This window comes from Podarcis tiliguerta (genome assembly GCF_965153285.1).
Source record: "Podarcis tiliguerta genome assembly, chromosome: 4".
NCBI lineage: Eukaryota > Metazoa > Chordata > Lepidosauria > Squamata > Lacertidae > Podarcis > Podarcis tiliguerta.
The window spans coordinates 79,804,743-79,830,723 of NC_139537.1; the positions used below are offsets into that span (position 1 = coordinate 79,804,743).

A 25,981-nucleotide genomic window follows, 5' to 3' on the forward strand; every position below is an offset into this window, starting at 1 on the left:
GGAAAGGAAGGGAATAATAATAAAAAAAAACCAACCCTGGGAGATCAGGATTTAATCTTTTTTCCTCTTTTTTGTTTTTGTTTTTGTTTTTTTGTTGTTGTGGTGGCCAATGATAAAACTGGTGCCCCTCTGGAGGAGACCCTGATCTCAATTTTTATTATTATGCAACAACCACAAGGATCTCCTCTTTCTCAGGGTGTATAAGCGCAGGATTGCTTTTCGCCCAAATCAATGTGGTTTCTTTGGAACATTTTCAGCAAAGGATCGCATATGCTGCAGTGTCTTTGTGGCAAGAGTCTTAAGAAGAACAAGAACCCAACTGGTAAGCAATACACTGCATCACTCTGTGTGTGTGTGTGTGTGTGTGTGTGTGTGTGTCAGTCACCCCCCACCTTTGTGTTACTCTCGTCTGTTGCTCCCCATAGCGCCAGGTCTGCAGTCCTGTCGAGGGGAGAAAGGGGGAAACAGGAAAGCAGGCCGGTGCAGACTTGCGTGCAGCGCCGTGTACAAATAAGCCAAGCTGTGTTTGCAGGAAATTCGCCAAAATCTGCTTTGGATGAATTGTTTCCAACGGGGAAGAGAGAGGGTGGGAGGGTGGGTGGGTGTGGGGAGAGAAAACTTAGATCTTTGTTGACATTTTTTAACCGGAAGATGGAATTGTAGCAGCGTCTCATAACCCCCATTTCTTTCCTGGTCTCCTCGCTCCCCGCAACAGTTTCCAGCAGAGGTCTCAGGGCCTTGCGCGACTGGTGGGTGTACCTGGGGGCGCCCTGCCTGAGACTTTCGGTTCAACTTGCAAGCGTGGCTCGTGCTTCTAAAGTGAACGGGGGGGGGGGGGGAGAGAGAAACCCTTGCAAAACCCAGCTCTTTGTGTTTATTCACCAGATCTTCGTCAGCTAGCCTTTCCCCATCCCCGCATTCCCCCTAGCCTGCAATCTGGTGGCAGAGAGAAAAGAGAGAGAAACACTTTCAGGGAGTTTGTGCCTGGAAGGGAACTAAGAGAAAGTCCACCTGTCCAACAGTAGCCTAGGCAGAGAGGTGTGTGTGTGTGCAGTGAAGAGTCTCTGAGCAGGACTTTGGGGGGCATAAGCCCAAGGCCCCACTCAGAAGGAGGAGAAGGAGCCCTCCCTCTGTCTCCATACGCAGCAGCAGGGCTGACTTGCCACATGTGGAAGGAAGTCATGCAATGCTCATTGCCTCCTTAACCCATGAAGCCCAGGATCTGAAAAAGAAAAATGACCTAGCTTTTTGCGCGCCTGTCTAGGTTCACTTTTTTGCGCCTTGTTGATCAGCCCAGCCTGTCTGCTTGCCAGCTTCCAACCCCAGCAAGCTCCAACCGGGAAACTTGCAGGACGTTACATAAGGAAATGCAAATTGCAGGTGCTTAGGGCAGCCCCACAACCCCACCGCCTCCTCCAAGCCTCCCCACCCCCCCTTAATTCCCTTTCCCTCGTGTCAGCGAGGAAGGACAGCGCTGGCAAATGGAGAGAGTTTGGGGAGAGAGGGAGGGAGGCTGGGAGAAGGAGAGTCTTCCCAAGGAAGCGGCGCCACAGCCAGACAGACCCCCCTCCTCCTCCCCGTCCACACACACACACACACACACACACACGCAGGTTCAAGCCTGTCGAGTTGGATAGTTGGGATCACCTGTGTGGTCTTGGGCGGGGATCTGCCGTCCCTAGCAGTGCTTTGGAGGGCAAGAGCCTGTGGAGGTTTGTGGGGAGCCTAGAAAGGAGCCAGGGGTGTGGGGTGGAAAGACTCGTGTAGTGTGTGTGTATGTGTTTTTGGTGTTGCCTGCCCTGCAGTGGCAGTTTCTAAGCAGGAGGCTCTTGACGCTGGTACTGCAGTGTAGTAGATCATAAGCATCCGCTGACACACCAACAAGCTGCAGCAGGGTTGGCAGCTGGTGCTTGGGGGGCAGCCTTTTCCTTCCTCCCTGGCTTCAGACTTCCAATGCAAAGGGACTAACTCTGCATCCCGAGAGAGGGAGACGTTTTGCTCCCTTCGTGTGTGTGTGTTGGCTCCGTCCGCTTCCCCGCTGCAGCAAACAGAAGCAGCTCCTTCCCAGAATACCAAAGAAGGCTGGATGCCCCAGCAGCCCCTTCAGCTCTCCGGGGGGTGGGGGTGCGGGTGGGAGAGAGCGAGCGAGCTCGGTCTTCCCTTCCGCACAGGACGAGCCGAGGGTTGGTAGTGGGCTCGGTGGTGGTGGGTTTAGCTTGGCGCTGATCCTTCCTCCTGGAAGGCAACCTTTTGCTCCCCACTTGCAGGCACTGCGGTGTGGGGGGACAGCACGCTTGGGCCACGGCAACTTTGCCAAGGCGCAGGACCTTCGTGCAAACGGACGAAGGAAGACGGTGCATTCTTCTCCAGTTTATGTATAATAAAACAACACATCAAAGCACTCCCGCAGAAAGCACTTCCCTCCTTGACCAGCTGAACGACCAGTGAGGAGGGTGCCTTGAGGCTGGACTCAAGACAGTCGGAGAAACTGACCTAAATAATAAAGCCCTTTTTTGCCCCCTGTTTTCCTTTTAAATAACAAAGATGTTGCATCTCTGCAACAACAAAAGAGGGGTAAGGAATAGAAGAAACCCCTTCCCCTCCCCTTGCAAGCAAGAGAAATGCACAGCCTAGGATAACCAGAAGTGAACACAGGAATGTTTTGGACTCCTTTAGATCCCTCCAGGCACAAGTGAGCGAGCGAGAGAGAGAGGTTGCTTCTCAGGATAGTTGTCCAGTTTACTTTATGATGACTTCTTCCAAGGAGGATGCTATGCTGAGCTTCTTTCTAGATGTTTCAGAGATGGTGGACATTTTTGAGATGCAGATTCCCTTTCACGGGGTCCAGCCGGAATGAATAAGAATAGATAAGAAACATTATTAGAGGCCTTTGGAAATGTACAGGATAAGCAAAACTCTCCTGGGTGATCTCTGTTCTTACTCACCACCCCACTCCGCATTATCCTTAGTCTTTTTCTTTCATTTTAAAATAGTGATTTATAACATGCTGTTGCTGGTTTTCCCAAATCGGGGGGAAATGAAATTCTGGTTCTGGTACGGTGACGCACAACTTAGTGCAAAATGGAAATATTCTATAGCAAGACATGTACAGTATAGCAGTTTTGATCAGGATGGAGGCTGCCTAGTTAAGTGTGAACAAAAAGCTCAGGTGCTTCATGTTCTCTTTTAGTTTCAGCATCACTCTGTTAGCAATGCAGCAACTGGATGTGGATTTTGGTATACGTATACTTGCAAGCTATTTTCTTTCCAAAAGTTATAGAGCTTCTTTGTCTCTGTCTCTCTCTCATACACACCAGTGCACACACTCCTACAGCTTTTTGTTGTGGTAATAATGGTTTCTCTCTCCTGGTTTCCGCTCCCTGTTTCTGCCTTAGCTAAAGCCTTTAATATATGCCGCAAGTAGTCTGTGGTCCTGAAGTATGCGTCTGCTGTGAAATTAATTGATCAATTAATGTGAAATATAGGCAAACCCCTCTAAACTGTAAAACAGCCCTGAGGAATAGTCTTGAATATGATCGATCGTCTTCTGTTTGTTATGACTCAGAGGAGGATAAATAGGTTATGATTTTAAGCTGGGAAAGACTTGGCAATGCGTGTGGTGGCTGCATGAATATATTTCTTTGACAGTGGTTGATGTACTGTAGCAGATCAATGACTGGTCCATGTTCTAAAGTTTGTCTGAGGCAGTGTTTGCATATGATGCTACGATTCTTGAGAAAAAAACAGGCTATGCACAAAATATAGCGCCTGACCTTTAAGAACAAATATTGGAGTGTTTACACAGCCATGAAAGAAACTGTGTTGATGATGGCTAAATCATGCGTTGAATTAAGTACCAAGTAACATATTTCGCTCAGTTTTTCCTTTGTTGCATTTTGGCATATTAGTTGCAATGATGAATGACTAAAATGCTTTCCTGCTTTAGCAAAAATAAGACTGTGCAAATCCTAAGAAAATTTACTAGATAAAAAGTTTCACTGAACTCAGTGGGGCTTACTTCTGAGTAACTTGCTGTGCAAACCTCACCACAGCGTGAAGCCAAAACAAAAGGACCTGCCATTTAAACATTGCAAGATGCTTTAATTTTTAGAGACATTAGGATGTTAACCACTAGTCATCTTGATTGGGTTTGTAAATGGGTAAACTGAAAGAAAATTGGGATAGAGAGTTATTGTTGTATCTAGGAGTAAGACCCTACAAATAAACTTAACTCATACGTTACTTTTGTTGCATTGTCCTAGTTTTGGGTATTCAACATACTTCATTCACATAGTGCAAGTGTTCTTTTGTTACATGAAACGTTTAATTTCATGATTAGAGTCAAGCAGTTTTGTAGCTTCTAAGCCTGTGGTGGATCATGCAAAATGTATCAAGTTGTGTTTGATTGCCTAGGAAAATGAATAGTCTGTGGTATCAGCTGGAATTTTCATCACCTTCTGAATAAAATTCTTAATATTCAGTTTTACATATTATGAAAATGAGTTTGAAAAGCAAACAGAATGTCTGTGCTTGGAGTTTCTCTTAACACTGATGTGTCTGAGTTGTTCAAAAGCCATTTGTATGTCAACATTTAGCCAACGTTTTCCAAGTAACATTGTTTTCTTTTCCTTCCCTCTATTTTTCCTTCATCTGCCTTGCTTGCTTCTTGGGATTCCTATCACTGAATGGCATGTGAAACATTTCAGGATGACTGACACAATGAAGCAATTTAATTTAAGAAGTTGAGAGAATATACTTTTAGAAATGCGGTGGTGAAATATATTTTGACTTCCATATCTGGGTCCTGGGAAAGGAGGCATATTGGTCCTTAACTTTTACTTATTTATTTTCAAGGGGAAATATTTTGTGACTTGCTTGGTTTTCTTTAATATTTAAAGTGAGCAAAATAAGTCAAAGTTTCAAAGTCTGTATATTTTGTTATCATTAAGCTTGTTTTGCCTTGCACCGCCATCCCACCACCACCCTAGTGCCTTGTTTAGTCATCCTCAGCATTTACAAGTTCTGGGAAGAGAGGGCAAATCAGAGTAGGCCCTAGACACCTTGCCTTTTCAAGGGGCAGTACTGTGGCATTCAGAAGGCCTCTCCCAGTACCACATTGCTTGTTGCAACACAACTTTCTGATCACATGTGGGTAGCTGTGAACAAATCAAGAGAAGCACCTCAGTATCCTCAGTGACAATGCAATGTGCACCTCTAAGATTGGTTCACTGTTGCATTGGGATCTCTGAACATTTTGCCACCCCAAGAGACTTGCTCCACGTGATGCTGTTTTTACTCTGATATATAAGTGAATCTGTTATGTACTGAGTTGAATAGGATCCAAAAGGCAGCAGTCTGATTGGTCCTAGAACAATAGGATTCAGGATGCAGCAGTCTGATTGGTCCTGGAACAATAGGGTCCAGAATGCAGCAGTCTGATTGGTCCACAGGAGCTACCAAATCCAGCTCCAGGTGGAAGTGAATCCGCAACCTGATTGGTCTACAGGTGAATCCTGGAAATAGCCAATCTCGTGGGGCCCATTGTGTAAATAATGTATATAAAGCAGACATTCTGGGGGAACTTCCATTCTTCCTCACCACTATGAGCTGAATAAAGAGCATGAAATCCACTCTCGTCTCCGAGTATATCTCAGAATCTATATGTACTGCATGAAGTTCTAAGTGAGTGGGAAAACAGGAGTTGCATACCTGCCATTACCAAACTCAAGAATGTTCAGCTGATGACCTGGAGGCAGCACTCACTGGACCTTCCTGTGCATCCTCTTGTCCCACCCAATGACTGGAAGCCAATATTATTAGGAGCATGATTAGCATTTGAGACATTTTGAAATCCTTGTCTCATCGCCACCACTTTGCAAATGGGCAGCGAAGCTAAACAGACAATGGAATTTTTAGATGTTATTTGAGGACTAAATGAGCGTGTGTGCATGTGTTGTTGTTGTTTTTTGGAGGGGTGGGTGTGTGGCATTGCAGTGGCAGGTTCCTTGACCTATGTGTGTTCATTAGGATGTGTATAGGAAGGCTCACATATAAAATTGTACAGGAAAGGGTTCTGTAGAAATGCATAGAGGAGGGGAGGCCAGGAGCATGCTGCTGCCTCCCACCCTGGGCATTCATTTAGATCTCAAATAATATACAAAATTGGGCGGGGGGGGGGGGGGCTTTGCAAAGGCTACTGAGTGGATTCACAGTATAGCACAGATTTGGATCCAGGTCCAAATTCAACACTATTCATTCACATATCAGTGTGGATTTTGCTGCACTGACTATAAACATATTTAACATCCTGGAAGCTCAGGCTCAAAGGCCCCAATACATTAAATGAATATTTGCAGGTATGTCCATTTTGTGTGCATTTAAAATAACTGCTGTAGGAGGTCCTGACCTGGGCCTGTGTCATGGATGGAGGGAGGTTAACTCTTTCTTCCCTGCGCTACAGCTTCCTTCCTTGGGAAACCTCTTAAGAGTTGCTTTCCTCCTGGGACAAATATTGTGCATGGGCCTACAAGTTTTGTGTGGGGAAAGGATTGACCCCATTGCACCTGCAACATGTTCCAAATCTGGATTAGGTCCCATACAGTAATTTTGTTTTGTATTTTTAAACTATGAAGATGCATTCAACGTATCATGGAGTTTGGAGTTCACTTCTGTACTCAATTTTGGGTTCTAGCCAACTGGTTGGGAATTACTGATACATAGTATTTTATGCTGGTTTAAGCAATAATATGGAATAGGGTGAATAATGGAAGGGTTATGAGTTAGTTTGGCCAACTGGCAATGAGGCAATGTTCCATTCCCTGATTCTTAGTTCAGTTCTAGTTCAAGAGTATTGGCAACCATAATTGGTTACTCCAGCCAGTTAAGGAGGAACAACTGTGTGTATGTGTGATTGCTTATAAAGTGGGACACTGGCAGGAACAGAAATGTGGAGTTGATTTGAATGTCTTTCCAAATGATCAGGCATCTCCGTCTCAAAACATTCATCATCACTGTCCTCTTGTGCTAGCCCTGTTTTTGCATCTTGATAAGAAAGGTGACTTCAACAAGCCTCCTGCTACTCCCAGATTAATGAGACGTCAGGTAAAAGGCAGGTAAAGGTATGGCTACCATCACTTTGAAGTATATTTACAAGCAGTTTGTTTTGAAATAACTCATGGACTTCAAAGGCGGCTTCCAAGTTGTCATGACATCAGGTAATTGACATTTGGGCAGAGCTGCCCACTTATTAAAGTTGGCCCACAGGGACAGGAGGAAGGGTTTGGCATGCTAGTTAGATTCAGCTCCCCACCCCCAAATGCAAAGGGTAAACTTTCTCATCTGGCAATAAAGGGACCCCTGACTATTAGGTCCAGTCGTGACTAACTCTGGGGTTGCGGCGCTCATCTCGCTTTATTGGCCTAGGGAGCCGGTGTACAGCTTCCGGGTCATGTGGCCAGCATGACTCTGGCGAACCAGAGCAGCGCACGGAAACGTCGTTTACCTTCCCGCCGGAGCTGTACCTATTTATCTACTTGCACTTTTTGGCGTGCTTTCGAACTGCTAGGTTGGCAGGAGCAGGGACCGAGCAATGGGAGCTCACCCCGTCGTGGGGATTCAACCCGCCGACCTTCTGATCAGCAAGCCCTAGGCTCTGTGGTTTAACCCACAGTTTCACCCGCATCCCCATCTGGCAATAGAATCATGGAATTGTAGAGGGCAATCTAGTCCAACTCCCTGCAATGCAGGAATCTTTTGCCCAAGGTGGGGGGCCAGAACCCATAACCCTGAGATTAATTTTTGGTGGAGAAAAGAAATAAAGGTCTGTAACATATTTTTTCCTGTTACTGGGAATTCCCAATTGCTTTGGCTCCTTTTTGCTAAGGGTCATATTATTATGAGACCCCACTGTGCCAAGGCAATGTCATGGGATTAAACGGTGCATGGGTGATAAGAATGAAAGAGTGTAGAGAAGCCAATGTGGGGCAGTAGTTGGCGGCCAAGCTGCCGTGCTGGCAGTAGCCATAATTATCAGATGTGGCACAGCAGTGCCACAAACAGCTGCTGCTCTTGAACTGACTAAAGGGTGGAATGCAGAAATGGCAGGAAGAAAGTCTAGGGATGACTATCCTTGTGTATCATCCTACAGGGATTTGAGGCCAGCTGCATTGACATAAAACTTTGTGCCAGATGTATTGCAGCAAGCTTTTAGAATGGGATTGAAACTGACAGGAATCGTAGGAGAATGGAGGACTGAATCCACCTCTTAACTCACAAACACATGCTGCTGTTGCTGGACTCTACATGGCATTGGAAAGAATGCATGCATATAGATCTTGGTCTAAAAGCATTTCACTTTAATTTGAGGTATTTATAGCCTACCTTTCACAATAGCCTCAAGGCGGTTTGATAAAACATGAACAGTACAGCATAAAAGAAACATGATTAAACAGCAGGTAAAAACAACCACAAGCACATTAGTGTTTTGTTTTATTAAAAAACACACAACCAGGATAAAATACTAGTTACTCCATTTATAAGGGGCAAATATTGCAAGACACCATTAAAGGACCTAGACACCAAGACAAACTTTATCTGGTACCTAAATAATAGTAAAAGAAAGTACTAGGCATACAGTTTTAGGGAGAGAAAACCATAATTTGGGTGCCATCGCAGGAAAGGCCCTCTCTGCAGTTGGGGGGCAGCTGGCTGACCTCTGAAGGCAGGCAATTGGGGGAAGAGGCATTGAATTAAACTCAATTCAAATTTGTATTTGTATTCTGCCTTTCTACAGTACTGTAGAAATTAATAGACTTAAGTTCGTCACGTTTGTTAACTTCAGTGGGTCTACTCTGAGTAGGATTAATATTTGCTGCGACCCAAAAATCAACAAAATATCAGCAATACATCAAAAGCAATCATACCCACTCAACTTACAATAAATCAGTTACAAACCACCAAATGTATGAACAACCGAGGGGGGAAAAAAATACATGAAATGCTACAGTGCTCCCAGGCATAAAGAAGACAATGTTCTGAAGTGGAAAATTACTATTTTTTCATCCCTTTTTGGCAGCTTCCACCCACGGGCCCCAGCCCTTCACTTGGAGAAGGGACTCTGAGAGAGATCTTAATTGGAGGGCAAGTTCATGTGGGAGAATACAACCCTTCAGGCTCTGCGATGTCTTTCTCTACTGTGGAGGTTAAGTCAGGTTTTTTCAAATCCTTACTAGTATTGCTTAGCCCTGGCAGTGTATGATTGGAGAGACCACAGCTCAATGCATGCAGAAGGTCCCGGGATCAAGCCTGTCATTGATGGGGAAGACCTGTGATGGAGACTCGCACACAGAGTTACAACTCTCAGAGTTCCTTGTGCTGATGGATTGAAAGTTAAACCACGCTGAGAAGTGCAGCTCTGTGCAGGGGGAATAGGGGTCTCGTAACGAATCTCAGCACCCATAACAAACTACAGTTTCCAATATTCTTGGAGGGAAGCCCTCCAACATTTCTCTGATGAAAATAGGGATGTCCTAGTCAATAATAATAATAATAATAATACCCATCCCATCTGGGTTGCCCCAGCCACTTTGGGCGACTTCCAATATATATAAAAATATAATAAAACACTAAACATTAAAAAACTTCCCTATACAGGGCTGCCTTCAGGTGTCTTCTTAAGGTTGCATAGCTACTTATCTCTTTGGCTTGTGTGAGTGTGTGTGTCATAACTCCATAGTCTCCAACATTTCTCCAATGAAAATAGGGACGTCCTAAGGAAAAGTGGGACATTGCAGGATCAAATCAGAAACTGAGATGGTTTCTGCAAAACTGGGACTGTCCCTGGAAAATAGGGACACTTGGAGGGTCTGTGACTGTTTAAAATGCAATAATACGGCTTCAAATGTACAGTGCAGATGAGACCTGTTTGTCCATTTAGTCCAATATTATCTGCACTGACTGAAGTAGATGATTCTTATAGATAAAATAAAATAGATAAAATAAAATAGACAAGACTTAAAACAATCTTATCTGTTTTAAGGAGATGACCTGTGTACCTTCTGAATCCTGTATCTTTAAAATTAGCAGAGAAGAGAACGTTGCTGCAGGTATGGCCAATGCATCCCTGTGTTGCAAAAAGCAGCTCCTGGGAAAATTCTGACTTCTGTTCAGTCCTTAAAGGTACAGGAATTTAACCTCCAGGGTCTGGATCTGGTGAGCATAGGCAAAATGAATCTCCATCAAAGCCAAAAGGGGACATACACAAAGAAGTCAAATATATTGTTGGTCACCAGGCATTTTTATCATAGTTTTAAATTTTGTAATGTTTTAATTAAATATTAATGATTCTAGACTACGCCCCTGAATTCCTACAGGGGGAAGAGTGGATAATAAATAAATACTAGTTTTGAAGCAGCGTCCATAAAGGCCACAGAATTATGTATGGTAAGATGTTAATACATATGCATTGCATGCCTATCTATTATGAAGTTAATAGATGCCTGGTGTTGACATGCTCTTCGCGGCACTCAAATGAACAACGACCTGTTTACTTGGATCTCACCTACTAAAGCACTTGCCCACCATGGAATATATTTTCTGAATTTACACAAATTAAATTTCCTCCCCTGATCTAATTAAAGCTTGCGTTGCCCTTCCTAATGGGTGAAATTATTTCATGCTCATGATTCTTTCTGTTTGAGCCAGAGATCTGCATCCATCTCGGTGCTAGTTGGTTTTAGTACTTACAGCGGCAATCCTATACATATTTCCCTGGTATTAAGCCCCACTCAGTGTAGTGGGGCTCACTCTGAGTAGCTGTGAATAGGGATTGCTCTATAAGAGAATGATTGACACTTGAGGAACAAACGTAATACACATGTTTGCCTGTTATGTTTATTTAATAGATTTATTTGCCAGCTTTCTCAGGGCAGCTCAGAACAACAACTATAGACCATAAGAATAAATATGACAGTACAAAATTAAAACATATGTCTCTATTTGTTTTTATTAAAAATAATCTTTCTCTAGACATCAAATTATGTTAGGAGAAGAGAATATGGACATTAGCACATTTATGCATTTTTACTCAGAAGGAAGCCAAATAAGTTTAGCGGTGCTGACTCATGAGTAAGTGGTTCTCACAACACAGTCTTGTTCACTGGGGTTTGTTCCCAGGCAAGTGTGCATCTGGTTGGCCACTGTGAGAACAGAATGTTGGACTGGATGGGCTTCTGGCCTGATCCAACAGGGGGAGGCAGAAGACACTATAAAGGGACACAAGGAACTGCCTTATGCCTAGATAGCTCAGTTGGTTAGAGCATGGTGCTGATAACGCCAAGCTTGCAGATTCGATCCCCGTATGGGATGGCTGCATATTCCTGCACTACAGGGGGTCAGACTAGAAGATCCTCAAGCTCCCTTCCAACTCTACAATTCTATGACTCAAAACACTGGTCCAGGAATCTAGTTCATATTGTCAACTCTGGCAGGCAGCAGCTCTGCAGAGCTTCAGGCAAGTGCCTCACTGATCCCTTCCTGGATATATTGGGAATGGAACCTGGGACCTTCTGCTTGCATTGTACAAACGAGCTGCAGCCCTTCTCCAAATGTTTCTTCCCAAAAGCAGTTAGATTGTTTTTTTAAAAGTAGTGAAAGCCTTGCAAACTCACGTTGATAACATCTGCAGTGCAGCACTGTCATGGCCCCATTTCTTCACAACAAAGGCCTGATTCACACTTGATTTCTGTACACTTCACTGCTGCTCACTTGATGAATGATAGGTGAATGTGGGATGCCAAGTGACTCCATTGAAAAGCATTGTGTACAAGGTGATGCAAAGAGATACAAAAGTGCCACCTATGGCATTATTATTTCTGTGAAGGCTTACTCACCCATAGAAGTCATCCATGTATGAGCCAACCTGGATTTTTTAAACACACACACACACACACACACACACACACACACACACACACACACTTATGATGAAGCACACAACAGCCCTGTGCCACAAATCCACTTCTGATGGATCTTTGCTTCCTCAAGCAAATGACAGTTTCTGGGTGCAATGCAGACAGTTGTAGGCTAGGTATTGCATCTCTGAAAGAGTGCAGTCCTCTATGTGGCTTCTCAAAAGTAAGTTGTGCTAACTTTGGTGGGACTTACTCTCAGTTTAGTGAGCTTAGCATGTCAGTTTTCATTCGCAGTTGGGTATATTGGAGCACACCAGTATGTGAAACAGAGCTGAAACGTGAAAACATCCTAACGTAAATGCGGCCACAGTTTTTTCAGTACAGTACATTAGTTAACCAACTTGCTGCATGATGCACAAAACTACCATATTGTTGGATTTTATGGGGTGCTGTGCTGAAATGGACAACAGTGATGTTGCAGTTACTTAAAAACAAATCTAAAAGGTACATGACCTGTTCTCATCCAACCCTGCTGTATTATTGGGGTGTCTGTGTGGAGCACCTCACTTCCCTGATTTGGGGCAGGGAATTGCCTGACAAGTTTTTGTCAGGCAAATAGATCATTTTAAACTACAGAACTAATCAGTGCTTTTTCCCCAGGGGGTACTTCAAGGGTATGCAGTACCGGCACCTCTTTTTGTTGTTGTTAAAAAGTGTGGCACTTACTGTAACAACTTCACGGTGGGTACCGGCACCTGTTTTTCTAGGGAAAAAAGCACTGGACCTAACAGTTGCATTACTTTGCTTCAAACTATGGTCAGTCAGCCTTGCTGGTTTCGGAGGCACTCCTGATCATTCTGCTAAATGTGGCCCTGGACTTCTGCCTCAACACTCTGCCCTGCAGAGATGGTTGCATTGACCTTTTCTGTGGTCCTCTGTGTGTTTATGGGATTGGGCATTTTGGTATTTGAAATATAGCACCATTGTAGTGTTTGGCAAGGTCTACGTTTGGATTTTTGTTTGTGTGTGGTGTAGCATCTAGCTTTAGAAAGAGATTCAATGGGTAACTTTTGCCATTGCATGCCTGGATAGCTCAGTTGCTTACAGCATGGTGCTGATAAAGCCAAGGTTGCAGGTTTGATCCATGCACCGAACAGTTGCATATTCCTGCATTGCAGGGGGTTGGACCAGATGATCCTTAGAGTCCCTTCCAACTCTATGATTCTATGTGCACAGTCTGTCATGGAAGTCATTGTAAGTGTGATGTGGTGTGCCCTGCTTCTCCCTTGTGTGTATGGTACCTTGGGTTTAAAAATCTGTAAATCAGCCTGGTAATTTCAGATTGCAGCAAGCAAGGTAGCCAAAATGGTTTGATTGCTAATATTGAGACTGGTGAGTGAAATTTAACAGATGTGTTATGAGATATATCAGAAGTAGTGGAACTATTGCTATTTATAGAGGAGAGTTAAGACCTTAAGGAAATAGTTGGCATGGTATGTTTGTAAACAAAAAGGCATATATTAATGATGGATTATTAATCATATTTTCATCAAGATTACAGCTATGGTGCAGGATCTTGTAAATGTTGTGCACTCTTAAACTCCTTTAAAGTCAATGGCTTTATATCTCCTCTACGGGAACTCAACTTTGGCTGACTTGTGTTCATTATGTTAAAGTGGGATTTTTTAATTTTTTTAGCAAAACATGGAATGTCCTGTACAGGCAACTCCCAATTTATGGGGGGTTGCGTTCCAAGGCACCGTGTGTTTAAGTGAAATTGCATATGTTTGGAACACTATTGAAAAAGCCTGCAAGCATCCAGTTCCACCCCGCCACACCCCTTTTTGTGTCATTTTTGGGGCACTTTTGGGTTCGTTTGACACAATGTATGCATGTGAAATTGCACACATATCAGACACGCATAAAACATTTGTTGCCTGTTATTTAATAGATGATAACAATATTTGTAGAACTTTGGGGAGTGCCCAAGGTAATTCCTTCTATCCTTTGGAAGAAGAAGAAGAAAAAGAAATTCTCTTAATGACGCTTCTTCCAGTTGCTGTTACTGATATTTAGGTCCAGATAATGGGAAATATCAATGATTCTCCTTGAGACTTTTAAGCAGATGTTGAAACACATAACCACATGTTTGAAAAGTCCATCTTTCTCAGGATTATTAGGTGTTTCTTATATGGTCAAGAACACAACAGATGTTCCCTCATTTCAGAGCATCTCTTTGCCTTGATAGTAATAACATTCTTTTGGTGGCGGGGAGGCAGAGTTTCTTATTTTTGAGAGATTAACAAGCCTGATTTAGTGCAGGTATTCAGCTATGCTTAGCTAATCTTGGTATATATCATGCACTATATACTTTTCTGTTTCTCTGGAATTATTGTTCTACCAACGCAAGTAGCAAGAGTGAACCCTTGCTATTTAGCGCAGAGAGAATCTGCAGTCACAAAGGTTGCAATCTGATTGTTAGATCACGCATACACACACAAGTGTGAGAGATGATAGCCTGAGTGTTGGAGGCGAATATAGAACGTGTGATGCCATGTCAAAGGGAAACGTCTTTGTACAGGCTGCAATACAACACAGAGGCCAGCATGCTTAAACTAATGAAAGGAAGTGAGTTTAGGTGCATCTAATTCTGTGTAGAGACACCCGCGATGGGGTAAGCTCCCGTTGCTCGGTCCCAGCTCCTGCCAACCTAGCAGTTCAAAAGCATGTCAAAGTGCAAGTGGATTAAATAGGGACTGCTCCGACGGGAAGGTAAACGGTGTTTCCGTGTGCTGCTCTTGTTTGCCAGAAGCGGCTTAGTCATGCTGGCCACATGACCCCGAAGCTGTACGCCGGCTTCCTCAGCCAATAAAGCAAGATGAGCGCCACAACCCCAGAGTTGGCCACGACTGGACCTAATGGTCAGGGGTCCCTTTACCTTAACTCTGTGATGGCTTCTAAACAGCTGTCACATGGAGGATGGAGCAAGCTTGTTTTCTCCTGCTCTGGTGGCTAGGAAGCGAACCAGTGGATTCAAGTTACAAGAAAGGAGATTCTGACTAAACATCGGAAAGAACTTTCTGACAGTAAGAGCTTGTTCGGCAGTGGAACAGACTCCCACAAGAGGTGGTGCTCTCTCCTTCCTTGGAGAGTTTTTAAGCAGAAGTTGGATGGCCATCTGCCATGCCTGATCTAGTTGAGATTCCTGCATTGCAGGGGGTTGGTCTAGATGACCCTGGAGTCTCTTCCAACTCTGATTCTATGACCAGCCTGCTTCTACTGATTATGTTACTGGGTGGGATTGTGTAAAGTATCAAGCAGCATGCGGTGAGGATGAGTGATTTAAATTTCACCAGAGTTCAGACAACTTCATTCTCTGAGCAGCCCATCTGTGAAAAGACGTTATACATTCTGCTCACCACCACTCTTCTTTAAGAAATACTATCAAAGCAGGAAATTAAAATCTGTGACGGAAGACCCAACTATTGCTTTGAATGGGTGCACTCTCTGTGAAAAAATTGGTTTCTATTAATTATTTAAAGTGCTGTATATCTATAGAACTCGAAATAATGGGCATGCCCCAGCCAGAGTTAAACACTTGAAGTGACTGAAGGTGATGCGTTGCTCTATAACTGCAATCAATAGGACTTAAATAGCCCGACAGTGTTTGGCTCATCACTTTTAAATACTTTCATCCCAGTTGTTCATTAGAAGCACACTATCTAAGAACTGGTGCCTTAGTTTGCTTTTTTTTTTTCATTCTCCCTTCGGATCCCTTTTCCTTTCATACCATGTCATGTGCACAAAAGTAAGCTTGAGGGCAGGGTTAGTCTATATATCACTGGTAAGCTGCTCTGGAATATTGGGACTGAAGAGTGGATTACTTTTGCCATCTTTTGTCAGAATCTTGTGGTAAGCACCCTTTCTAAAATTTGTCAAATATGTTGTATTTTGGCATAAAAATACAAGTTTATTCTTATAGTAAAGGTAAAGGTACCCCTGCCCGTACGGGCCAGTCTTGACAGACTCTAGGGTTGTGCGCCCATCTCACTCAAAGAGGCCGGGGGCCAGCGCTGTCCGAAGACACTTCCGGGTCACGTGGCCAGCGTGACATCGCTGCTCTGGCGAGCCAGAGCCGCACACGGAAACGCCGTTTACCTTCCCGCTAGTAAGCGGTCCCTATTTATCTACTTGCACCCGGGGGTGCTTTCGAACTGCTAGGTTGGCAGGCGCTGGGACCGAGCGACGGGAGCGCACCCCGCCGCGGGGATTCGAACCGCCGACCTTTCGATCGGCCAGCCCTAGGCACTGATGCTTTAACCCACAGCGCCACCCGCGTCCCAGTTTATTCTTATAGGGCACTATTAAAAAATTTCAAAGATGGATTGTAAACATACCATAGTTTTTTTGGTTGTTGTTGTTTAAATGGGGTTATAAAAAATTGGGACAAAAAAAAAAAAAAGAAATGTCAACAATGGAAACAAAAATGATGTTACTGACCTGTATGCTTGTTTGAATTACTCCCCCTCCCAAATGCTTTAATTTGGGGGGGGGGGGAGGTATGATGGATTAGCATCACATTGTTTTAACATTTGCATATGAAATGTAGTCTCCTGGAAATTATTTGGCTTAATCGCTTTGTGAAGTTAAAATTAAATAGGTCCCACTCAACATCAAAGTAGTTCCAAGGTTAAACACGTCAACCTTGTTGGAATTGGCTTTATTATTAGACGACAACACAGGTGGGATGCTCGGTTATAAGGTAGCTTTTCTTTTAAAGAGATTCCAGGTTAGAGTTGGAGATTTTTGTGTTTCAATACAGAGGTATATTTTATTATTGATAAGCTGTATTCATTCAGTGATGGAATCATGCCTAGGATTTCCAAACTGTCTCCCATTCAGAAAATGACCAGAACTCATACCTGCTTAGCTTCAGCAAGGTCCTGCATCCTTCAGGTCATGCTGCCCCAGGCTCCCTTGGAAGGAAGGGCAAGATACACCTTTAATAAATTGATCAGTAAAATCATGGCCCATGACTAGTGGGTTGTACCCATTGCTGAATGAGCAGTGCTCCACTTAGAATCATAGAATTGTAGAGTTGGAAGGGCCCACAAGTGTCATCTAGTCCAACCCCCTGCATTGCAGGAATTTCCCCCTCAATGTGGCGCACAAACTCATGACCCTCATTTGCTGCTACCCCTCTCTCCCACCACTTGCTGATTCACCTGGCAGCAACGGAAGAAGAATGGTGAGGAGGAGGAAGAGGACCAGTGGTCAAACCACTCTGGGGAAGGAAATATCAAGTGAATGCCAGAAGCAATTTGGTGGAGAAGCACAACTGTGGGAAGGAACTGAGGGGCCTCCTGAAGGCATTTTTCCTGAGCCTCGCAGATGTGTGGTGTAGTGGTTAAGAGCGGTAGTCTCCTAATCTGGGGAACCGGGTTCGTGTCTCCGCTCCTCCACATGCAGCTGCTGGGTGACCTTGGGCTAGTCACACTTCTTTGAAGTCTCTCAGCCCCACTCACCTCACAGAGTGTTTGTTGTGGGGGAGGAAGGGAAAGGAGAATGTGAGCCGCTTTGAGACTCCTTAAAGGGAGTGAAAGGCGGGATATCAAATCCAAACTCTTCTCTTCTTCTTCTTCTTCTTCTTCTTCTTCTTCTTCTTCTTCTTCTTCTTCTTCTTCTTTTCTCTCAGGGTACTGTTCTGGCAAATGTGGCAAGCCTGATGTGGATCCAGAAAATCCTAAAAATCTGGTCTTAAGTGAACTGAATTGCATAAACAGAATTCCCAGTCCTCCAAGCAAATGTTCTTTAGATGAGCTTGGAATCAGTGTGGCAATTTATCCCATGGTAGGACATTTGCATCTCTCATGCCAACCTGTTGCTGAGAGAAGGGCAGGACTGGGGCTGTAGCCAGTGGTTTGGCAGTACATTCTGCTTTTTAATGAAGTGACCAAAGAGTAGGTTCCAGCATGCAAAACCCTCCTGCGTATTTTGCCACTGCAGAAAAATTGGGCCCTCCTTTAAAGAGGGCATGTATTGCAGTGAGACCTGGACAACCGACACCCTGTGTTGTGGGTGGGTACGTTTGGACAGCCACAACACCTGATTGGTAGGTCCCTCAAAGCTGGGTGCAATCTGGCCAATGGGACGCAGTCCAAACAGTTCGAGGGACCTATTTATGTCCATGGACGTGACCCAGAGCTTCCTCTTTCTGTGCGTGCATTCGGAACACCCGCCCACCTCTCCCTACTTTTAGGGCTTTGCACTTGACCTTGCTATGCCATCGTGTGTCGTCTGTCGTTGGGACAGGGGCACGGCAGGAATTTCCCCCACTTGGCTGATTGACTGTTGCTATTTAGGTTTCACTTGCCGTGTAGCAAATTGTCACAACTTGTAAGGTTGTGGATAGGCTCTGGTTCGGGTGATAGGGATGGGAGAACTCTCTCACCATCCATATGTGAAGGGTATTCCGTTAAAGGAATCCAGGGACTTGATGGTTTGGTCAACCCCTGAGAGGGATTTGTGCCTGTGCCTGAGTCCAGGGGGACATTTGGGTGACGGAGTTAGCCCGTTCCTGGCTTCCGCTTATCCAGGTGTTCACCCTTGGCTGACCTATGCTGGAACCCTGGGTCAGTGCTACCTGCATGGCAGGGAGCTAGTTGAACCAGAGCCTATGCAACCAGTCACTTTCTGTAATCAATAAAGTTGTGGCCTAAATTCTGTCAAAAACCAAAACCAAAAATTTGAGTCATGTGTGAATTTATTTAGGGGGAAGGTTTCTGGGTCTGAACATGCAAATAGATATGCAATGCTGGGTTGTTTTATTTTTTGTATACTTCTGCTGATGAAACTATTTTAAGTATAGGACTTATTTACTGTATTCAGTAGGTGTGAAATTGAGATAATGCTGGTCGGTCAACAAGCTTGGTAATCATAACAGGGAAAGAGTTCTTTAAGGATACAGTCTTGAGCTCTCAAGCCCCCCAATTTAAAGGATTGTAATAACATTACCAGATGCAATTATGCTCCAAATTCCCCTCTGTATTTGTGTTTACCTTTGTGGCTCCTCTTCAGTGACTTATACTGTCTGATTACAGTGACTCTTGTCTTGTACAAATAAACTAATCAGTTTCATTGTTCTCCTGGAAATTCAGACACCCCCCCCCCCCAATATCACAATTCCCCCAGTGTCTAGGTTACAAATGCCACAGGGGAGCCTTTCTGATCCTGCTTTCATGCTAATGAAATTTAGAAAATAATTGCTTCCTTATAGAGTTAAACTGCATCCTTATACAATGATGTAGTTGTGGTTTGTGCTTTCTTATGTATGAAACTAATGAATTTCTGTCTTCCGTTTGGTGAGAACTGGATGTGTAATATTCAACCTTAAAAAAGAAAGGGGTGGAATTTTAAATAGTGGATGCTTGCACCTGCTTGTTGACAGGTTAAAATTGACCGTGGAAGCACAGGGGAGTGGCTGAACTGGCTCAATCTTGAGTTGATGTCAGCACCTGTGGGTGCAGGACAGTTGTTGAGGTTGCTGGGTGCTGATGCCAGCCCTGTGATGCTCACGTGTCCTAATCATGAGCCCCAAGCTGTTCCCAACTTCCTTTTTATGTTATTGCACCTCACCTTGTGTTTTCATGGCCATGCCATGCTGCAGAACCCTCCAGGTGGTTTCTTAAGCACATGGCAGGCCACACGACCAAGCTAGCTTTCAGCAAACAGGCCTACAATATGACAGGCCTGATATATGACTCTCTTTTCTTTTCTTTTTTGGAGTGGGTGGAAATGCACTAAGATGAAACCTTCTCTCTCTTAGAATTGCTTTTACATTTTGAATTTAGCACCTGCTAGAACATAAAAATCCTGGCAAGCATATCCTTTGCTTTTGAGTTGAAAGGACTAAGGAAATTCAAATGAGAGTCTAGTTTATATTAGACACCTAATTCTTTTGTGCTCTTTAAAGACGTGTTGGTATTGAGACCTTTCAGGAAGAGAGAGCCTAATGGACAAATCATCAGTGCAGTGCTTTCAAAAACACCTTATTGGATCTTATTAGCAAGAGAGAGTCAGCAGTCTTGAGTGGAGCTCTATGTCAGTAATCATTCACAGCGATGCTAAAACAGGTTGAGAACTTAATGAAACATCTCTGCTTCTGAGCAGGAAATATATTATATTAAATTATCCATTATATCTAAACACTGAAAGGATTAGATTGATTATTTTTTTAACATTTGCTAAGTTGTTTACTGTTTGTTTGAAGAACACATTTCAACCCCCCTCCCCTCCCTTACTGGATTTTGATTCAGAATTGAAGAAGCCAATTTCTCGAAAGGATCTATGGTTCAGTGGTTTTGTTTGAGACAGAAGTGACTTGTAGCTTATGGCTCTTTACAAGTCCACAGCCTCTTCCTACAATCTCCCAAGTTTTTGTTTTCTTTTCCAGTTTCTCTGTTCATCTCCTTGACTTTTTAATATAGGTTATCAGTGTGTTTGCTTGAGGGTTTTCTTTTAAGGCAGCCCTACCTAGAAAGCAGTGTTTGTGTTATTGAGGCTAGCTCTCGTATCTCCAGATAGTTGATAAATCAACCTGAGATGGTAAAACATACTCCTAGCTACTGGGGCCATCTCAGCTTCTGTAGATAACACTGGTCCAGGAGCATCCTAACAACACACCCCATTTTCGTGGGGGAGTCTTGCTCTGTCCAAACCTGGTTGCAAATCTCCACTGAAATCAGTGGCCTTCTCAACCAGCAGTGTTTACTTCTGTCACTTGTATTAAGTTTCTGTTTTCATGTAGGTAAGGCACTTTATGGTATTCCATAATCGCCTTGGCACATAATAAAGAAATGGAATTAAGTGTCACAGAGGTCCTTTCTTTGGTCAAAAGCTTTGGGGCATGCCACGTATGAAAATAATGAGAGCACCCCTCTCCTCTCCTAGCAGTTGGGAGACATGTACTGTGTTTATTTCTTGAAACCTGCACGTTTCAACTATACCTCCATTTTACTGAATCTCAGGAGTTTTAGATAACAGGCTATTTTTACAATGTTTAACCGATTCTCAGTACAGAAGGTTCATGCTGAGTGCTTTAAAAAAATGTTTCTGTAGCTTGTTTCTTTGTTTCTTGAGCCAATTATTTTGTGGCTTTTGAAGGTCTGTGTCTTGATCCAGTAGCTCTGAAGCACACATGGGGTTTCTCTGTGTGGGGTAAGAAAGCACCAGGATACCTTTCCAATTCCTTCATGGACCTGGAGCTGATGCATTCGTCCTCCCATCACATGGCACCCTGGGAGGCGCTATGCTTAATGCTTAAGTTTAATCATGCTTCTTGGGATCAAACTAGATGTGATGTCAAATGCATCTTTGCTCTCAACATGCATGTTTCAAAAATGCAAATTAGCAGCCCCCGAAGGAGGGGAAGCCTGCTAATTATCAGGTCTGCAGCAGGCGGGGAGTGGGACCTTACCATTTCCCCGCCAGCAGCATTCCATTGAAGCTACTAGTCTTTTAACTCGAGAAGCTGGAATTAAACCTGGAACCTTGTGCATGCAGAGACTGTGGTTTCTCCAGAGTTGTAGTAATACAGTAGAGTGATATGTCACTCTACTTTCAGTAGTGGGGAGCATGGAAACATCCTACGGAGACCAACGCTGCGGATGCTATTTCTGATATTTTAAAAGTTTCTATGAGTGTCAATCACAGGAAAAGGCCCTGTTAACCTAGGGACCACAAATGAGGACATAGCAGAGTGCAATAATATCGTAAAACCTCTAGCTCTGTTGATTTTCGTGCTATATCAGAACAGAAGCTCTAAGCCCCTAAACAAGAAAAAACCCCACAGTGTATATATTTGCTGTACTGGCTTCTGGTTGTGGTGAGACACAGCCCTGGATTTAGGATGATGCAGATGGTTCCTTGGGACATGGGTGGTGCTGTGGGTTAAACCACAAAGACTAGGACTTGCCGATCAGAAGGTTGGCGGTTCAAATCCCTGCAACAGGGTGAGCTCCCGTTGCTTGGTCCCTCCTCCTGCCAACCTAGCAGTTCAAAAGCATGTCAAAGTGCAAGTAGATAAATCGGTACCACTCCAGCGGGAAGGTAAACAGCGTTTCCGTGCGCTGCTCTGGTTCACCAGAAGCGGCTTAGTCATGCTGGCCACATGACCCGGAAGCTGTACGCCGGCTCCCTCGGCCAATAAAGCAAGATGAGCGCCACAACCCCAGAGTCGCTCACGACTGGACCTAATCGTCAAGGGTCCCTTTACCTTTACCTTTAGGCGGTTCCTCCGCATAGGGCGCACAAAATAATAACTTGTTTTTGTAATAATGTGAAGTTCAGCGAGAAGATCCATAAAAAAGCAACCATACCAAAATGAATTATGGTGAAAATAAGAACTATTTGTGCAGGCGTGTTTGCCAAATATTGTCCTCACTTAGGGCAACCTATTGCCAAAGTCCACTGCTGCAAGGCACTGCTCTTTGTGGCTTACTTTTAGGCATTCTCTTGAGCTTTTCTCTTCCGAAGCCTATTATTTATTGGGGAATTTTTTTTTTTACATGTAACTGCCCATTATGTGGACAACTCAAGGCATTGCACAGCAAATCATGAAAAAAATCCAATAGGAAGAAATAGGGCACATTTAAAACTATCAAACATAGTAATGCCAAGCAGTCAGAAAACAAACCTTAAAATATACAGTGGCAGACATCAATAGTTGTTCCTCTTGCAGTTATTTAATAACAAGATCAACTCTGTCCTGGTAAGTCACTGATCCTTGAGGTGTAAAGATGTGTCCAATTTTCTTATATTTATCAGCTGGAACTTTTTGTTGTCTTTGGTGGTAGGATTATATTCCCCAATCTGCCCAGAAATACTGGATCCCTTGTATAAACCCAACCTTCCAGTGGCAATGGGTGGTTTGTGGTGCAAATACTGATAACCCAGTCAAACTGAGGGAGGGGGGAAGTATCATGCTAGGTGTTTTAAATTATCTGGTTGGGTTTCTCTTGGCTGGAACATTTGCAGCTGCAGAATAATCTATAGAATGCCAGGTTTAATTTGCTTCCAACTTTTCAAACACTACCTGGTCTAGTAGGTGACATAGCCTTGCTCTGGGTTTTGCTTTGTTTCAACATGTCTGCTCAACAATGATGTAAGAGATGAATAAAATGAAAGGACCATTGACTTGACTGGTGGATGCAAGAGACCATTGTAGTATTGTGCACATCTCCTATTCATTTTATAGTTTGTGTGCGGCAGAACATTCCAGTGTTCAAAGGAGTTTTAAGAGAAATATATAAAAAATGGTTTCAAGACAAAGCAGCACAGGAATACTGAATTGGAGATTATTGATTCAACATTAGTGAAGGCTAAATTCTGAATTAAATTGCTTAGAAGACCAAAGTGAAGGAGGAGTGTCTTCTATACTGTGACTTTTTTTAGAATAACCCTGACTCATTGTTTACTGTTGGTAGCCTTGGACCTGAATTTTCTGTATTGTTCAATAGTTATGCATTTGACATAATGTTCCAGAGAAGCATACTAAGATCTTCTTTTTGTTTGATATGCACAGAATGTTCCTTTTCATTAAATAAAGAGGTCATAAAAAATGCTGGAGAAGCTACAGAAACAGTGGCACTAAATTTTTCATCAAACACAATTTCAGTTTTGTAACCAAGAGTGAAACACGGTCTCCCTGGAAATCTGCCTCTCTCTATTATTATTATTTTTAATTACAGAATAAAAGTTGGAATTTATGCAATTTATTGTTACTCAATAGAAGAGTGACACTAGAATTTCAAGCGGCCATTGCTTCTTATTCCCATAGCCCAGCAGCAAAAAATCAACAGCTGTAGGTTTCCTCTCCACTTCTTTTGAAATGTTTGCATTATTTCACCATTCATATTAAAATGTAGCACAAGAAATGTGTACAGAATACCCAGCGGCTTTTGGTAAAGATTATCTCAATTATGTGGTGTGCACTAATTTTTTAAACCAGACTGCTCACTTGCTGCATTGAGGGACGACAGATAACACTCTGCCTTCTGTTGTAGGAGCAAACAATGTACCTCCTGGTGTGCTAATAAGTGCAGTAACAGGAGAGGCTTCCTGAATATAAGGGGGCCTGTACCAATAATCTGAGCTGAGTTGATGCATTAAAGAACTTTTTTGGTATAAGCTATTTGAGTTAGCCATTCGGACAAGTGTGCTACAGTGCAGAGCAGCTACTGTAAATGGCCTCACCCATTTGCCATCAAGCACCGTAATCACCTTTCATGGTTTATTACCCAGGCCGCCAAAAGGGACGCGGGTGGCGCTGTGGGTTAAACCACAGAGCCTAGGACTTGCCAATCAGAAGGTCAGTGGTTCGAATCCCCGCGACGGGGAGCTCCTGTTGCTCAGTCCCTGCTCCTGCCAACCTAGCAGTTTGAAAGCACGTCAAAGTACAAGTAGATAAATAGGTACTTCTCCAGTGGGAAGGTAAACGGTGTTTCCATGCACTGCTCTGGTTCACCAGAAGCGGCTTAGTCATGCTGGCCACATGACCTGGAAGCTGTACGCCGGCTCCCTCGCCCTATAGAGTGAGATGAGCGCCGCAACCCCAGAGTCGGCCACGACTGGACTTAACAGTCAGGTCACCCAGGCCGTCACCTCATAGGAATCTAGCTTGGTTTGATTAGATTTTAATGCTTGTTGGATCCAGGGATTAAAGGGGTCTGGCACCCAGTTTAACACTCCAGGCCTTGAATAAATTCTAACACTTGCTGGATACAGGGATTAATTAGAGGAGTCTGGCACCCACAAACTTATAACAGTACTGACCCACTTTTCTGGGTTGTTGTTAAGGATAATTGAGATATATTTGCAAAGCCAAGAAGTATATTGGAAGTGTATTGAAAGGCAGAGACTGACCTCTGCTCTAATAGCAAATATTTTGAATAGTAACTGTTCTGTTTACTGCAATAATGAAAACAGGAGTTTTTCATCACCCTGATAACGTACATTTCTTTCAATGTGACAGTGGGAATACTACGTGAGAGAGCGAGAGAGGTTCTGTGAATCATGCACTGTATGTTTTATGGGAGAGAGTGACCGCATCATTTTTAACTGGGAGAGAAAAAGCAAAACTGCAAACCTCTTATTAGCAGAAACCAATGGGTGTGAATAAAACAGCTATTAATACTTCAGGAGCTGACGCATTTTGTTTGACACTTCTGTGGATGGGCTTTTTATTAATTATGGAAATTATATGCTGGGTAGAAAAGGCATTATGCTGGCTTTCATTTCTTCTGGAAAACAGATCTGTGTAGGGGCCTCAGGTTCCTAATCGGGGTCGAGGCTCATGTACAGATGATGGAAGTAGATTTCATTGTTTATTGAAAGAGAAAACTATGACCAACTCTGGGACTTGCAAAGAACTAATAAAGAATAATATGTTTTTAAAAGTATGTGCGGAATACTTTGTTTGCGCTACATGTGATTCATCTGAATAGCACCAGAGCAAATTCAACTTTTCAGTAGGCAACTGTGACCCAATCTTCACCATCTAATTGAAACAAATGCACTTTCTGTCCCAACAGATGCATTTAAACCCAACCACAGCCCTATTCAGTTGTTCATTGTGGTGATAAGGAACTGCACACTGGAGGGCAGAAGGCCCAGACTCATTGCCGTCTAGACATATTCATTATAACCACCAAAAACAGGTTACAACAGGGAGGGCTCCGTTCATATGAAGAAGGTTCCTGATTGCATAAATAGAGCCATCAGCTTATACACTGGTACCTCGGGTTACATACGCTTCAGCTTACATATACTTCAGGTTACAGACTCCGCTAACCCAGAAATATTACCTCAGGTTAAGAACTTTGCTTCAGGATAAGAACAGAAATCGTTCTCCGGCGGCACGGCAGCAGCAGGAGGCCCCATTAGCTAAAGTGGTGCTTCAGGTTAAGAACAGTTTCAGGTTAAGTACGGACCTCCGGAACGAATTAAGTACTTAACCCGAGGTACCACTGTATTGTTACATATATGCAAGGCTTCTCATTGGGCTTATAAGCAAG

General features: G+C 43.6%; 1 protein-coding gene across 1 annotated transcript in view; it reads left to right on the forward strand.

Annotated features, from left to right (window-relative positions):
- The first annotated feature begins 257 nt into the window (after positions 1 to 257).
- Positions 258 to 25,981, forward strand: part of FGF14 (fibroblast growth factor 14) — a 295,208-nt gene continuing 269,484 nt past the window's right edge. Inside the window, exon 1 of the mRNA XM_083438132.1 lies at positions 258 to 322. Coding sequence (XP_083294258.1) covers positions 271 to 322 — 52 coding nt within the window. The 5' untranslated portion in view covers positions 258 to 270. The remainder of the gene's footprint in view (positions 323 to 25,981) is intronic.